Source organism: Falco peregrinus, chromosome 8 (genome assembly GCF_023634155.1).
Source record: "Falco peregrinus isolate bFalPer1 chromosome 8, bFalPer1.pri, whole genome shotgun sequence".
NCBI classification, from domain to species: domain Eukaryota; kingdom Metazoa; phylum Chordata; class Aves; order Falconiformes; family Falconidae; genus Falco; species Falco peregrinus.
This window is the reverse complement of record NC_073728.1, coordinates 47,522,433-47,537,451: the sequence shown is the minus strand read 5'-3', so window position 1 is coordinate 47,537,451 and position 15,019 is coordinate 47,522,433. Positions and strand designations below refer to the sequence as shown.

At 39.5% G+C, this 15,019-nt stretch overlaps 1 protein-coding gene across 1 annotated transcript in view; it reads left to right on the top strand.

The window, feature by feature from the left end:
- Nucleotides 1-15,019, top strand: part of RANBP17 (RAN binding protein 17) — a 160,933-nt gene that overhangs the window by 86,398 nt on the left and 59,516 nt on the right. The window contains exons 16-18 of the mRNA XM_055811925.1: nucleotides 6,426-6,506; nucleotides 11,731-11,794; nucleotides 11,881-11,989. Coding sequence (XP_055667900.1) covers nucleotides 6,426-6,506; nucleotides 11,731-11,794; nucleotides 11,881-11,989 — 254 coding nt within the window. The remainder of the gene's footprint in view (nucleotides 1-6,425; nucleotides 6,507-11,730; nucleotides 11,795-11,880; nucleotides 11,990-15,019) is intronic.

The following is a 15,019-nucleotide window of genomic DNA, read 5'->3' as shown; positions in this document are numbered from 1 at the left end:
TGTTTTGCCGTTGGAGACTTAACTTGTTTTTGTGAGAACTTAGTGGTTGACGCATGGAGTTTCTAGTTTCCTGAAGTCCAGTGTGAGCTGTGCAATGCTTAGATGGATAAATGGCATTTTGCTTTTGATTTCTCAAGATTTTTAACAGTTTGTGTTGACTTTCCCTGGGTCTGTTTTCAGTAGTTCATTTTCACATATGTAGCTTTACTCTGTTCTTTTGAATTCATTAGTAGTAGCTTTGCAGTGGAGGACTGGTGATCAAACTCAGGGAGTGCTTTCATTTTCACAGAGAACAATTTGAAATACTTGTGTCATAGCTACTAGAAGATGCTGTTCGATTTATGGATTAAAGGCTGTATAAAATAGATATTCTTCAATGTACAGCAATATACTGAGATTTGTCAATGTAATAGGTGTCCTTTAGAGCTTCTGGCTGTGATTCAAAGTACTGCTGTCACATCAGGTCCCAGACCTTTCATCACCTCCCCATCGGAAGTTAATGAATGTGCCTTTTACTGAATTCCTGTTAAACCATTTCTGAAGGGGTGGAGTTTTATGTAGTCAGAATATCTATTAATGGCTGTATTTTCATCACAGTCTTACCAGAAATTTTATAGGATGCTTCTTTTAGCATCCACTGTCTTTCCTTGCGTTGACCATCCCTTCATGGGATGTATGTGTGGAAGGGGAAAGGCCAACTAAAAAAATACATAATACCAAACTAAATTTTTCTCATCTGCATGGCATCTTAAGTCTTCGCAGCTGTGTTCAGCATCATAGCAGCAGTAAAGTAGGTTCAAGGAGGCATAAGCTGGGAGGAGCCATGTGAGGGTGAAGACAGGCAAGAGGAAGCAGTGGGATTTTGAAGGAGCTAGTAGGGTGCACGATGGTGGGTGACAAGAATCTGCAAAGGGACTATGACTTAAGGGCCCAGCCTCTCTCTGTGGTCTTCCTTCTGCTCAGCCCGTTGCCCTGAAGTACTGGTTTTCAAAGGCACAGACTGTTCCTCCGTCTCTGGAGTTTTCTGTCCTTGTTGCTCCTGCTTGCTCCCCAGCCAGCCACATCACGTGTGCTCACAGCCCTTGGCCTGCAGGGAACTGGGTCAAGGCAAGGAGCGAGGCGCTGTACCAAAGCCAGTAGTGGTCCTCTCTTTCCACTGGTCATACCCGAGAGCAGTAGCTGCCCACCTGCCTTGATCTTCCCTGTATGGATAAGAGGTGAGAAGATACTTCGGCTGGGGTAGTTCTGGTTTCGTCTGCTCCTTGAGCCTGTCCTGGGCGTTTGGCCAAAAGTGCCTTGCATTTATTTTGGCCGCAAGCATCTTTCCTTTTCTTCACTTACTCTTCGTGAACCTCTTCTGGTTCTTTTCAGTTGTTACCAAGTTAATGTGGAGGTGATTTATCATGAGATGGATTTACAAAATATTTGCCCAAATATTTAGTGTTTTTAGTCAGGATAGGCTAACTGAAACATGAATAAAAGATGCATATCCAAACATTGCTGTTAGTTGTTTTTTCCTTTTTTTTTTCTGCAGTAATGATTTCACTATGGTGGATGCACATATACAGACATATAAATAGGGAGATTTTCTGTGTGACGATGTTTAAGTAATACATAAGTATGAAAAGTCTGGATCTATGAATATTTTTCAGAACGCTCATACTGATATGACTCCATGAATCATAACAATCTAAAAGTTGGCATTTTTATTCATGGTAGAATGTGCATTTTTTTTAACTATTCACCTTTGTCCAGCTGTAATGAAAAGTATATATCCAATCACTGTCATTGAGCCACAGAGACCTTTCATTGTAAATGATGATAATCTACAAGAAATAATTAAAACATGACTGTACAGAGCTTTCTTGCCAACAAATTGCGATCTTCATTATTACTGAAACTTAAGTACCACATAAGAAGAGATTTTCAAAGTGTTTTTAGGGGATTTGGATGCCTGTTTTTCTTGCACTGTAATGGGAACTGGATAGCACACACTTTAAGGAACTTCGGAAGTTTTGTTTAATATGTATGATTACTCTTTTTTTAATGTTTATAGTTTTTAGAAAACAAGTACATTTGTAATATCCTTGAGACCAAGACTGTTCTTACTTTTACATAGTTTAGGTTTCCAATTCATGTCATCCTTATATAAGCTTAAAAGTTTTTCTCTCTCTATAAAAACAAATAAAAACCCAACAACTACAACAAAACCACCGCACCCAAACTGGCTGATTTACAGCAGTTGTCATCCTCTCGGGCTGGTAGCAACCTCAACTTTTACAAGTGCTTCTTTGTCGTGTTACCAGATCTCCCGTGCGTGTGCGGTACAGTAGTGAGTGTGTGCGGGTAGTACAATCTTCCTGGGATTCCTCTGCTTTATTGTGGTAACAAACCTGCCCATTACATTTCAGAGAGGGGTTCTAGCCCTTCTGGGAAGGGGATGGATGAGTTTCTTGGGCACTTACAACTGGTCTGTAAGCAAAATTTGAGTACCTTGACATGCAATGATAAATGGAGAAGTTATCCACCATCGGTGTGACCGAATGGATTTTCTCTCCTCGTGCAGTATATACTCCAGCACTCCCTTTTCTGTGCAGGCTGTGCTTTGCTTTTGCTTTTCTACCTTGCATCCCTGATTCTATCTCCTTTTAAAATTTTCTTTCTTAACTTGCACTGCAAGTTTTTTAGTTTTGTTCTTTAAGGGGGACACTCCATTCCCGTGTTCCAGCAGTATTGTTTCCCATCCACTACTGCCGTAAGAGCTGCTACCTCTCGTCTGAAGGGTTGTCCTTCGCTGTGTACCACATGGAACTTTTAAGAGCAGTGGGACTGTCTGAAACAGTCTTTTTCTAAATCATAAGCTCAGGACAGGATGGGAAATTAAGGACAGTGGAATGGTTTGGGGAGGAAAAAATGAAAGTCACGAAATGGATTTAAGAGGCTGGAAGTGGATATCTTTGCCTTGATTCTTTCCCTGGCCAAATATCATGAAATTACTTGGAATGTGGAAAGAATTTTGATTCTTCTCCAGATTATATGGTAACCCTTTTCCCAGAGAATTGTAAATTGGAATATATAATCATTATTTATCTTCCCCTTCTAAATTTTAGGTTAAAAAAAACCAACCTGTTAATAAAAGTATTAAGGGAAGAGGTGTTTGCTGTGCTAATGGAACTGCTTTAGTGAGCAGTCATGGTGACAGAAGTCTCTTGGCAAACTGGAGGGTTTGGAGGCTAGAAATCTGGGAGGCTTCTTTGGTGCACCTCTTAGAAGCTAAGGTTTTATTCTTGTCTTCTTACTAAAGGCAAACTAAAAGCACATATTTGAAAGTGTACTGTATTCTTAATGCTGTTTCATTTAAATTTTTCAAATTTTCATAGCTCTCCAGCATGGATCAATGTTACTGTTGCTTTTTTGATTTTGTGTGTGTATAGTTTTTTGTTACTGGTATTGCCAGAATTATGCCATTTTTTATTGCCATTTTCTCTGCACTTGCCTTTCAAATGTGTTCAGTGCTCACCTATCATAGACGTTTTGGTGAATTTGGCATTGGCATAGCTTTTGATGAAACTCTTTATTTTCTGTGACTCATCTGAAACTTTATGATTGGTTCCTTTGACTCTATTTCATTTCGTTCATATTTTAAATCAATAAGCCACTTGAGAGAGAGAAAGGCAAGGAGACTAGCACTTGGATTTAAGTGCTGTCTTGCCATGATTTCTCTGAGAGCTGTAAATTTTTCTCCTCTTTCATTCTTTGGCTTCTCTTCCTTACATAGTGGAAAACTGCTTTTTGTATTATGAGATTCCTGTCTAGATCTTTACAAATTTTCTCAGATACTTACAAAGTTTTGTAGATGTTTCTTAAAATACTACATTTTATGTGTCTTTCATCTCACCTAATACTGGTAAGACAGAAACAGAAATGGGAATCGCTATGGTTATAATTGACATTTTTCAGCCTCTGTTCACTCATGAGTGCTTTCCAGCTTTTATATTATTACTCTATCTCTCAGCATCCAAATACAATCATGAACTGAAAGAACAGACGTATACAAAAGTACCCTGAATATTGGACAAAGAACCTTCCTTATACAGTTTTAATTTTTTCCTCAAGCTGGCACTGTGATGACCTCTTTTTCTTTAAATGTCTTATATCTGGTTACTGAAGGACAAAGATTTTACTCTTTTGCAAAATAGCCTTTTTATGATTTTTATATTGATGTCAAATCTGGGTAGTCCAAATTCATTTTTATTGCTTTGTATGGTATATACTTGTTAAGGATTTAGTGCAACTATAAACATCTCCAGAACTCCCCGTAGTAGGGATAAACTGTGAATTATGGACTTACTAGAATGGGCTATTTCTTTAAGGCAATCTGAACCTCTGTAGCTCTTCATAGAGATTTTATAAAGTAAATCAATGTATGTTTGTAAATCTAAATTGAGGAATACTGCTTTGGTAATTGCATTGTTATTTGCCTTTTCCTGAGCAAATAATACCAAACAGTTAGATGCTTTAAACTGCATTCTTGACTTTATAACTTCCTGAAAAAGAGATGTAGTTTATGGTGTATAGTACATCCCGTAGCCTGTAAACATGTAAAAGCAATAGTCAATGCTGATTTTAAGGCATTTAACATGTCTTCTTCAGGTTCTGTATTCCCAAAATGGAAATCCTGCTGTGTCAGGGTATAAGTAGCTGGTACTGATTGTACCCCCCACATCATGGTCTTTCATCAGTAGGTCTGACGCCTTAGTCAGAAGCGTTATGCGTATTCTGCGGACAAGGAAACTGAGGCATACAGATCTGAAATGACTTCTTCTGGATCACCTGGCAGCTTGAGATACACCCTAGCAGTTTGATACCCTGATCAGGAATCGGTGCCAGGGCTACCGAGCCAGGAGGTCCTGCTGTCTTTTTATTTGTGCTTCAGAAGGCTGTGGTGGCCTGTTTTTATTTCTCCAGGTGATCCCAGTATCAGAAACTCTGCTGCAGATCGCTTACGCAGCAGCATCTCCCTGTCTGGAGGAGGGAGACATTCCACTCTCTTTTGGGTTTTTGAGCAGGTGAGGGGGATGGGGGTTGTCCCAGAAGAGTAGGGCACAGGACTGGCCTTCAAAGGAGGGAACTACGGGGAAGCAACTTGTTACAGGCCAAGCAACCTAACGGTGGTTCTCAAAGGAATGCTAGGACGAGTTACTAGTAGTCAGTGTATAATTAAGTGATACATGTAATTGAGCTGCTTGGGGGGCAGCAGGGAGTAATCTCTTCTTGGCCTCCCTGGCTGGGGTTTACAACAGAAAGATGAAGGGTCGGACAGTTGGACTTGGGCGAGTTCATTGACACTGGCCTGCCTGACATTGCCCTCAGAAAGCTGGGAGATGACAGGCGACAAGACCAGTGACTCCCAACTTACTGCTCTAACCACTCCACATTTGGGGAAAAAAATGACATTCCTCCACTTCACCGGCTTCAGTGTACCCCTTACACATGAAGGCTAACGCCACCTCTTCACCTCCCAATAATCCAGTAGGTGACCACGACAGACACAGTCCTGAGCCCCCTAGGTGTCCTCGCACAGGCCTGCACGCAGACCTACAGCAGCAGTGCTAGGGGGTCCCCCCGGTGCTCCACGGCTCACGCGTAACCTACGGAAGGTAGTAGAGCAAGCATCAGCTGCATCATTCCACCAAAAGGCTGACTACAGGAGCTGGCTAGCAAAAGCAGTTAGTTGTTGTATGTTTTGTATCCCGAGGACTGATAGTAGGTCTAGTGTTAACCTTACATCAAGCTTACGCATTGGTTCATTAATCTGAGCATCTTCCGAAGTGCCTGCGCCTGCGGGGGGTGCAGGTGGGAGGTGCGCTGTGCCCTCTGTATCTTGGCTTTGGTGAATTGTTGAGTGTAGGGAAGAGGCAAAATGGGGATCAGTGCAGGAACTGGAAAGTGGAGTTTCACTGGGAATTGGGTAGATCAGTCGCTCTGGGAATTGGCTCTTAGTTTTTCCATGCTCCGTTTCTCCAATGGAAATTTTCCTAGGGAATTGACAGCAATTTGTTTTTATCTTGTGAAAAATTGGGCAGATAAATACTGCAGAAGTGGCCAGATACTGTGTTGAAAAGTGAGTAAGATAGATACAAGTAGGGGTAAGCTTCAAGTAATTTGTTTCATTATGACAGATGATGGATTTTTTTAAAATTAATGTGTTTGTTACAATATTACAAAAATGTTTGAATCCCTTGTTCAGGAAAAAGACATGGCATGTTTTTATTGCATTTTCTGTCTCATAAATGGAAAATCCTAAGTCGTATCACAGAAATACATTCGTAGTACAATGTGCTGCTACTCTGAGCTTCTGCACTGCACTTCTCAAAAAGAGGAAAATGTGTTATAAAATCTCACACTTTTTTTTTTTATCCTAGTGTTACAAATCTTAAATACCGGGGAAGATGTGAACCTGTGATTTCAAGAACTCTTCAGTTTCTAAATGACCTCTCTGTTGGATATCCTTTTTTATTGTGTATGGCATAACATATTATTTGAAAATGATATGGTAAAAATTAATATGAGACCTTTGTTGGTTTGTATGCCACAGTTTTAAACCGCTTAGGACATTAATACTTACTCATTGTGGTTTCTCTTTTTCTGTGCATAGTTTTTAAAAGGTGTGCTTATTTCTACGTACTTCTTATAAATAAAAGAGGAATCATATAAGTAGTTGCTTATGATCATCGATCCCATTCCTCATCTTCTTGAAGTCAGTGCCATTGATGACTTGAACAATATTGGGAACAGGATTCTGTTAGCCATTGAGAACAGGGTTGGGTCTACTTTGAGAACGAGTCCACTCTAAGATATGAAGCATAAGTTAGATTTTAAACACAAACCTCTTCACGTGTTTTGTTGTTGCCTGAGTTTTGTTGTTCCTCACTGGGTCAGTGTCATCATTACTGCTGATAAAACAGCCATGGTTTTGCACATGGATTTTTGTCTATGTTCAAGTACTTTTGTGAAACTCTTAGCCAGATCATAGATGCTAACTGGCTGTCTGTTGCAAACCATTTGTACCTTGTTCTAATATTCACTTATCTTTAAGTTGGAGAAGAATGTTTGCTCTTTGAAGTGTCAGTCAATCAAGCAAGAAGATTTTGTAAAAAGTAGTAGCTGTTCTATCTGATGTGACACAATTTTAAAAGGTATACGACAGATAATAAACCACCAGGGCTCATGAAATCGTTCAATATTGAAATCCTTTTCTATTTTAAAATAAAAACAACTTTTCAGTAATTTTCTAGAGGAGATTGTTAGACAAGCAGAGGGGGAGGCACCTGGAATGTGACAATTGGTGTCATTTTATTTCTCCATAGAACTCTAATCATGTAAGAAGAATTTTAATATATTCCCATGGGTTGAAAGATGAGTGTGGGTTTCCACATTCCGTAAGTGAATTTCGTTTAATGAAAATCATGCAATGTGTACTTCTGTATGTTTACTTGAAATACCATTAAGCAGCTAACTTGATATTTTAAATATGCATGTGTTTATGTTCTCATGGCATCACAGAAATAGGGCTGGAAAGGACTTGAAAGTGGAACACCGCTGAGGAATTCCACAAAACCAGAAGGAGAGGCATGTATTTCATGAATAAGATTTATGAAAGGACTGGTGTGCTCTCTCCTCTTTTAAACTGTATACTTACTGCTTCAGTAGGGTTCAAAACACTTTCAAAATAACCAAGAAATTTAACATGGTGCACCTAACTTAAAGTGCTTGCCTGTGTACTTACATATGTATGTTGCTGAAATAACCAGCCTCATACTACTGCTAAAGCCAGCGAGCATCTGCTGTTCCATATTGACTTGGGGCAGTTTTCAAAGGCATGTGTTCACACGGTAGCTCTCAAAAATGAGGGTCATTATAAACTATCGGTGCAAATTCTACTTTCCAAGGATGAAATGTCTGTGTAGCTTTAGTTTTCAAATTACTCAAATTATATTTGCAGGAAATGAGTTTCTGCTCATGAAATAAATATAATAATATCAAGACTGGAAAGGATGAAAAAGTAGATATTTAATAACCTAAGTTCTCCTGAAGAGTAGAATTGTGATGAAATTGCAGTTTTTTTCTTTGCAGAAACTTGGTAACTGTTGCAAGAGCAGTTTCAGACCCCTGTGCATAGTCAGGATGTAAAGCAGCACTGCCTTCATAAATATACATCTTAAACATCAATGTGAAACATTTAAAGACTAGTAAAAAGAGAGATTAACTGAAAACATACAAATATCAAAAATTTATTCAATTACTTTTGGATGGAAATACTTCACAAAATCAGAGAACAGCAGCTTTCCTGCCTTGATGGGTGGGGTTGTACAAAGACAGCTTTAATGCTGGTTCACTTCACCATGATGTTGTATTAGTTAAGTTTAAAATTGTGTTCCGTGGCAAACCATAAAAGATTTCAGAAGTATTAGACACCCACTTTTGTGCTGGAATTTAATATGCAACTTTTTATTGGAAAATAATCGTCCTTGTCTGGCAAAATCCACCATGCAATATTTCTGTTAGTAGGCATAATGCAATAAAGACAGGGAGGGCTATTTATCACTACAAATTTTGAGGATTTCAGGATTCTTTTTATTATTTTAATATATTTCTTTGGTATTAAATCAGAAAAATGATAAATTACACCTGTCGAGGCTGTTTTTCCTTTTTCCCGGAAAATGATGTACAACCCAATTTCACTGGTCATTTTGGCTTTTAAAGATATGTATTTTTTTCCTATTAAAAACTCTACCAATAGGGGTTTTTTTAATAATAATACTGAAGTACTTTTTATTTCAAACATATGAAGTAGTTTATAACTACTTCCTGGCATTGCAAACTTTGGCCTTTTCACATTATATTAGGGTCTTTTAAAAGGCATTAAGTATATATTGCTTCGAAAGAAACTGTGTGTTGTTAAGATGCTGGATCCAGAGGATCAATTTTCAATATTTGATATAGATTAAATTGTGGCTAGCCTGAAAGGTTAAAATAATAATTTATTTAATTTCAGTACTTTCCTGTACATCAATCAGCTTCTACATAGTCTTAGAAATCAGTACTTTTCTTTTTTTATGTGCATAATAGACTTTTTCTAAAGGATAGTCTAGAATTAAAAGGAAGCCACAATTTGAGCAACTGTACTATATAACAGGGAAAAAAAAAGGAAGAAAAATGGTAAGACAGTAGTAACAACAAAGGCAACAAATGATTGGAGCTGGTGTCATGGTTTACATTACTTTCACAATTATTCCAGGTTTGCATATTTTGAAATATATTAGCCCAATTTGATTTCAAAGCTCAGTTATTTGAATTATAAATCATTATGTCCCTCCTAGCTGATCAGTCGTGAAATATCTTTGAATTCATTTACATAATGGAATATGTTAGTCATTCCTTTATGTCTTTGAAGCCGTAGTGCTGCTCCCTCATGCATGTTTAGTTCTTTCTAATAATTAACTTTTCCACTCTATAGTCTTGTAGCAAAATAACTACAGTTTCATTGTTATTTTGTACAATACAGTAACTTGGGTTAAAATATTTATAGTCGCTTAAAAATCCTTTATCCATGTCTTTGTTAGCCTTATGTTTTAAAAGGCTCTCCCTTGTAACAGGGGCAAAAAAACCTCAACTAACAGCTTTGCAGTGTAAGAGTAGGTGGTGCTACATCAAGTGTTACAGATTGGCAGGGGAGCATCATCGTACAACTAGATCAGGAGATTTTCCAATAGCAGCTATAAAACCTGTTCTTACACTTTTACTTGTTTAAAAATAATTTATTCCATTTAAGATTAGAAGGGAGATTGTTTATTCACATAAAAGTAATCAAACTCTTCAATCAATTATGTGCAGGAATGGCAGAGTGGAGCAAGCACTCAAGAAAAAAAAAAGGAAAATAGTAACAATAATAAGTGTTACAGGTATTTGTTTGAAAATTGTCTGTTTGTACAGGGCTGTAGGCACTACTGTACGGTCTAAAGTTAAGCAATCATACTGATTATTTCTCAAAGAACTTCATCAATGCCAGGGGTCAGCGGCATTCAGTAAACTAATGAGTCCAGTTTATACAATATTCATTGCGGAATGTACAAGCCCGTAAGTCATTTCACTCCTTTGATGCCTTCAGTGCTTACGAATGTTGCGTTGCTGGGGTTTGAATTTTTCTGTGACACCCCTGAAAAAAGCGCATTAGCTTTTATATCCCCATTGTGCAGATGCAGAACTGAGACCGTGCAGCCCGACCCGCTGCCATCTGACGTCAAACGGGGAGGCAGCGGGGTCAGAGAGTCCAGGCGGCTGCTTTGGCCATTCTCTCGCTCCCTTTTTGCAGGCATCCCTCGGGGCACAGGGTATAGCCGTGCAAAGCTCACGAAGATGTCGGCACGGCTCTTGTTGGAACACACAGCATGATCTCCTTTGCCCAACCCCAAATGTCTGACTCGCCTGAGCCAGGGAATTGGAGTGTGCTGATGCTATTAAAGGTGTTCGTAATGCACACAGCTAGGAGAGGGTTCAGGTTGTGAAACATCCGAACTTTAAGGCTTCTATAACACAGTTTTTGCTAACTCAACTTTTGATTTAATACAATTTCTTAAAAGAAATCCAGAGAAAAATACTACGATTCATCGGGTGTAACTGCCTAGGAAGTCATGCTAGACTATGTGATCTGTAGAATATACGCAGTCCAGGAAAACGGTGCTTCTGTGTCATTTACAAGCAGGTGCAGAGTCAACCTTATCCTGGTGCAGGGCCAGGAGCTTCAGCCCCGGAGGCAGGGGGCTTTGCCGATGGGATGTGGAGACCGGAGCAGCAGACCTTCCTGATCCTGAGGTTCCTGCGCTGGGGGCAGGGCACAGTGGTGCTGAGCTCGGTGCAGCTGTACTTCCCTCCCAGCTGGACTGTCACTGGCTCAAATTTAACCAGTTTGTGGATGGGAGATTTCAGTTCATGCTTAGCGGTAGTCAGTTAGATGTGCTTTATATTTAAGTCAGAGAAACTGGGATTCCTGTGCATCCAAAATTCCCAGCTGTACCACCGTGTTACAGACTTTGCTCTGGCTCAGAAACTTTGTATGTTCTTCAGACATTTCTGTTCACTTGTTATAGGTCCAAAGATACTTTGGTATCTTAGCTTAGTGTGTGTGAGATGTGGTTTTATCTGTTGTAACTGAAACAAATGAAATGTGATTTTTGAGGGGTCTGGAGATCACCTCTGTGGTTGAGGCCGTACCTTCAGCGCTGCATAGGGCTGCAGCCAGTCCCATTGCCAAGTGCCCGGCATCTACCATGCAGGCAGTTGTAAAACCACTTTTTTTTTTTTTTTTTTTTTTTTTTTTTTCCCCAGCATGCTGGTGACACAGGTCTATCTGGGGAAAAAACAGCACCATTTATTACCAGAAACTCTCCGTTTAATGATAAAAGTAATTTACTACATTCGTCTCTTTTGTGACTAGAATATGTGCCATGAAAAGATGAAAACTAATTGCTTTATTTAATAATAGATTATGGTCTTTAATGTTGTAAAGAATATAACATATATTTCTAGATGAAATTCAGTGATTTTTTTGTGAACATCTCTTGTTGTTTCAGTTAGGATCTCTTTCTCACTAAAGATTCCTGAAAGTTTGTACGACCTGATAATGCAATCATAACGCCATGAGGCTGACCTTTCCTTAACGCCTGCTACTTATAGTCTCCTGAAAAAGCTCGTGAAAATAGAGGCTGTGAAATTCATGCTGCAGAATCACACGGTAAGTTTTCTTCCTATGTTAAAAAAATGTTGTGTGTAACAAATTTTGTAGAACACTTAATTTTTCATATACTTCTGTTTCAACAGAGTAAGCACTTCCCTTTCTTGGGCATCAGCGAGAATTACAGCCTCAGTGACCTCAGGTGCCGGACTGTGTTCTACACTGCTCTCACTCGTCTTCTCATGGTGGATTTAGGTAGGGTCCTCCTCCCATTTCCCTGAGACACCTTGCTGTCTTGTGTCCCTGAGACACCTTGCTGTCTTGTGTAGTACTAGGAATTTTTAAGGTTATTAAACCAGTCACACCGCAGCTTAATTGTACAGTAAATATGTTGTAGTTGGTATTTAAATCGCTGCCTGTTGAATTCCGAGATTTATGGCATTAAGGAATGACACTGCATTTGTTTGTGGCCTTCTGTTGAAGAAATAAGCAAGGTGAGTTTGGGGGTTTTTTTGCACAGAAGCACTTTTTGTATTTTAACTGTAAGGATTTACAACATTAAGTGCCTGAGTAAGTGTGTTGCATTTCCAGGTGATGTAGTGATCATGCCAGAACCTTCTAGCTTCTAGTAGAAGGGGGTTTTTTTCACTTTTTCATGCAAGTTTCCAATATACAAAGATTTTCTGAGTTTTAATAAACATTGAGAAGCATTCCCAAGTTCAACCAGCAATGCTTAAATATGCACTTGGGGTTACCTTTTGAGTTGTCCTTTGGGAATTAGAGAGGTTAGACACTTCTAAAACCCAGTGCACGCTTTAACAGCTGGATGTGATACAGGACTTGGTCACTTTGAATCCAGGCACAGCCCTCGGCCACCAAAGCGCAGAACTCTGCATGTTTAGCGCTCTGTTGTCCAAACGTGGAAGGAATCTTTCGTGTGCCGAGTTCCAGCCCTCGTGCAGGGACTTAACTAGGTAACGCATGTGCAGAAGCGATGGAGAGGAGAGGCGTCAGTCAGCGGTGGTGTCGCTCCCCACGCTGCTGACGGGGGGCCCATGCTGGCTGCTGCTCAGCAGTGCTGAAAACCGCTAACTGCGAGGCGAGACCGAGCCACGTTGATCCGTGTTTGCTTAAAGAAGAGCATCTGGGAGCTGGACCAGCGTTTACTCGCAGTTAAACCGCTTTCGGTGCCTGCTCAGCGTTGTATAGCGCAAGCAATAGGTACGCTTTCTAATATAAAATAGGTTACGTGTGCAGTTTCAGTAACTTTTCCGGGGGCGGCAGGGGGAATGATTTAGTAAAAACAAGATTACAGGTGTTAAAAATTACATCTCAGAGTAGAGGTTGTGTAAATATGTCAGACAAAATGCAGGCACATGACTTATGACTGGCTACAAGCTGATCGAGGTTGTTGTCATTCCCCTGGATTAACAACTCCGCAAGATCCGAAAAGATTAGTTGGAAAAAACGTACATCAGTCTTGTGGCTGTTGTCAGTTGTGTTCCTGGAATAAATTTGTTTGGGTTTGAACTGATAGAAGAGCATGCAAGTTGTGTTTTAGAATCCGAATTTGGTAAGTAAGGTGTACACAAACTGTCCTTTCTGTGTGTTTGTGCAAGCATTAAATGGCAGCATTCTTACCTCGTGAATCCAGAGCTGTTTTCAGCCTGAGTGAACTGGCATTTTTAGATAAAACAGCATTGTACCAATTGTGTTCTCTGGGTTTTTTTTCAAATTAAGTGAAGAGCTTTACATAAAACCCTTTTATATGAATGATAAACAATTTACGTGGAAACAAAATTAAGATGAATTGCTCTTGGTGGGGGTTGTTCTAAATAATTGCTGTAGAAATCTTTGACAATTAGTTAAATACAGTAAGTTCAGAATATTTACATTTTAAACAATGTGCTGTTGGAGTGACTGGCAAAATGTAATTGTAGTAGGGATGAACAGTAATATATTAATTGCTGTTTGCTTCAAAATGCACTTGGTTTCTGTTGAATTACTTTAACCTCATGACTATACTCAAGACTTTGAATTTCTTGTGTGCCCCAGGTTCTGTTTTTAATAATTTTTTTGGCATTTAGAATTGCATCATTTTGTCCAAGACTTCTAAAGTAAGCTGAGTATTATTTTGTGTGAAGTATATAGTAACCAAAACTAATACAAGAGTACCAGTAGAAGTTATGTTTACATGAAAGTTTTTCTAGGGTTGATAGATTTTAATCACTTTTTCCTCTGCAATACCAAAAGTAGTAGATTTAAGATGTAGAAAACACCGTCAGGAGCTGTTCAGCATGATTTGTCAGTGTCTTGTGCTTACAGGTGTATGTTGGCACGCTCAGTGCCAAACCTCTCCAAGTGCATCAAGTTTAAAGCACTATTGCTGTAAGCCACACACAGATCTACTAAAACGTAGAAGCGAGGCACCTCTTTCAGACAATGTGTGCGTAGTTTGAATTTCAGAAAATAAGCAATTTGCCACAGTACGCTGGTTTAGGATAGTTTCTTCCTTTCCTTATTAGTACTGCACTGTTCATGGGATGTGTAAGTGGCTTGTATGGGAATGCAAAAGAAATGTATAGGAAGTCGTTGGTGTTGCTTTTCTAAAACATACAAATTATTTTATTAAAAGAGCGGTACTCTGTGAGGTCCTAATTGTGTATTCTTTCGTCACTGCCAGCACTGAAATTGGAAACAAAAATAGCAGATAAGATTTCCCGTTACCCATTTCCAGAATGAGCTGGCTTGTCATTCCAGTGTTGGACCCAGGCAACACTGGGCGTTCTGGTAGTTCTTTTGTCTTCTCAACTTTTTAACAAGGTGTGCTGGAGATTCTGCCTTCAGGAAGGGTCCACCTTGAATTTGGACGTGTGCATAATATCTTCATGGAATGGTCTTCCAATGCCACGCAGCACTGCAGATGGGACACAGCATTACTTTTGCTATCTTCTTATAATTTGGGTTTCTCCTGAGAACTCTGTGAACGGCAACTGCACCCTGACCTGGCACAGAGCAGTGTCCTCGTGACTTCTGTTCATCTGTGCGCTGACATGGAACAGTACCAGCATAGGATTCTTTCTACATGATTGGCCGCCTTTTACTAATTTTTTTCCTCTGAGGAAAATCTGATAAGCAATTAAAAGGAGAAAAGTATCAGGATATGCAATGCATATAGAAACAGTTTAAGCTTCTAGGAGGGGAAGAGGAAGCTGATGCTGTGGAGCAAAGAGATGGGGAGCTCAGGAGCTCACACCGCATTGGAACTGCCTGAGGAGCTGGAGC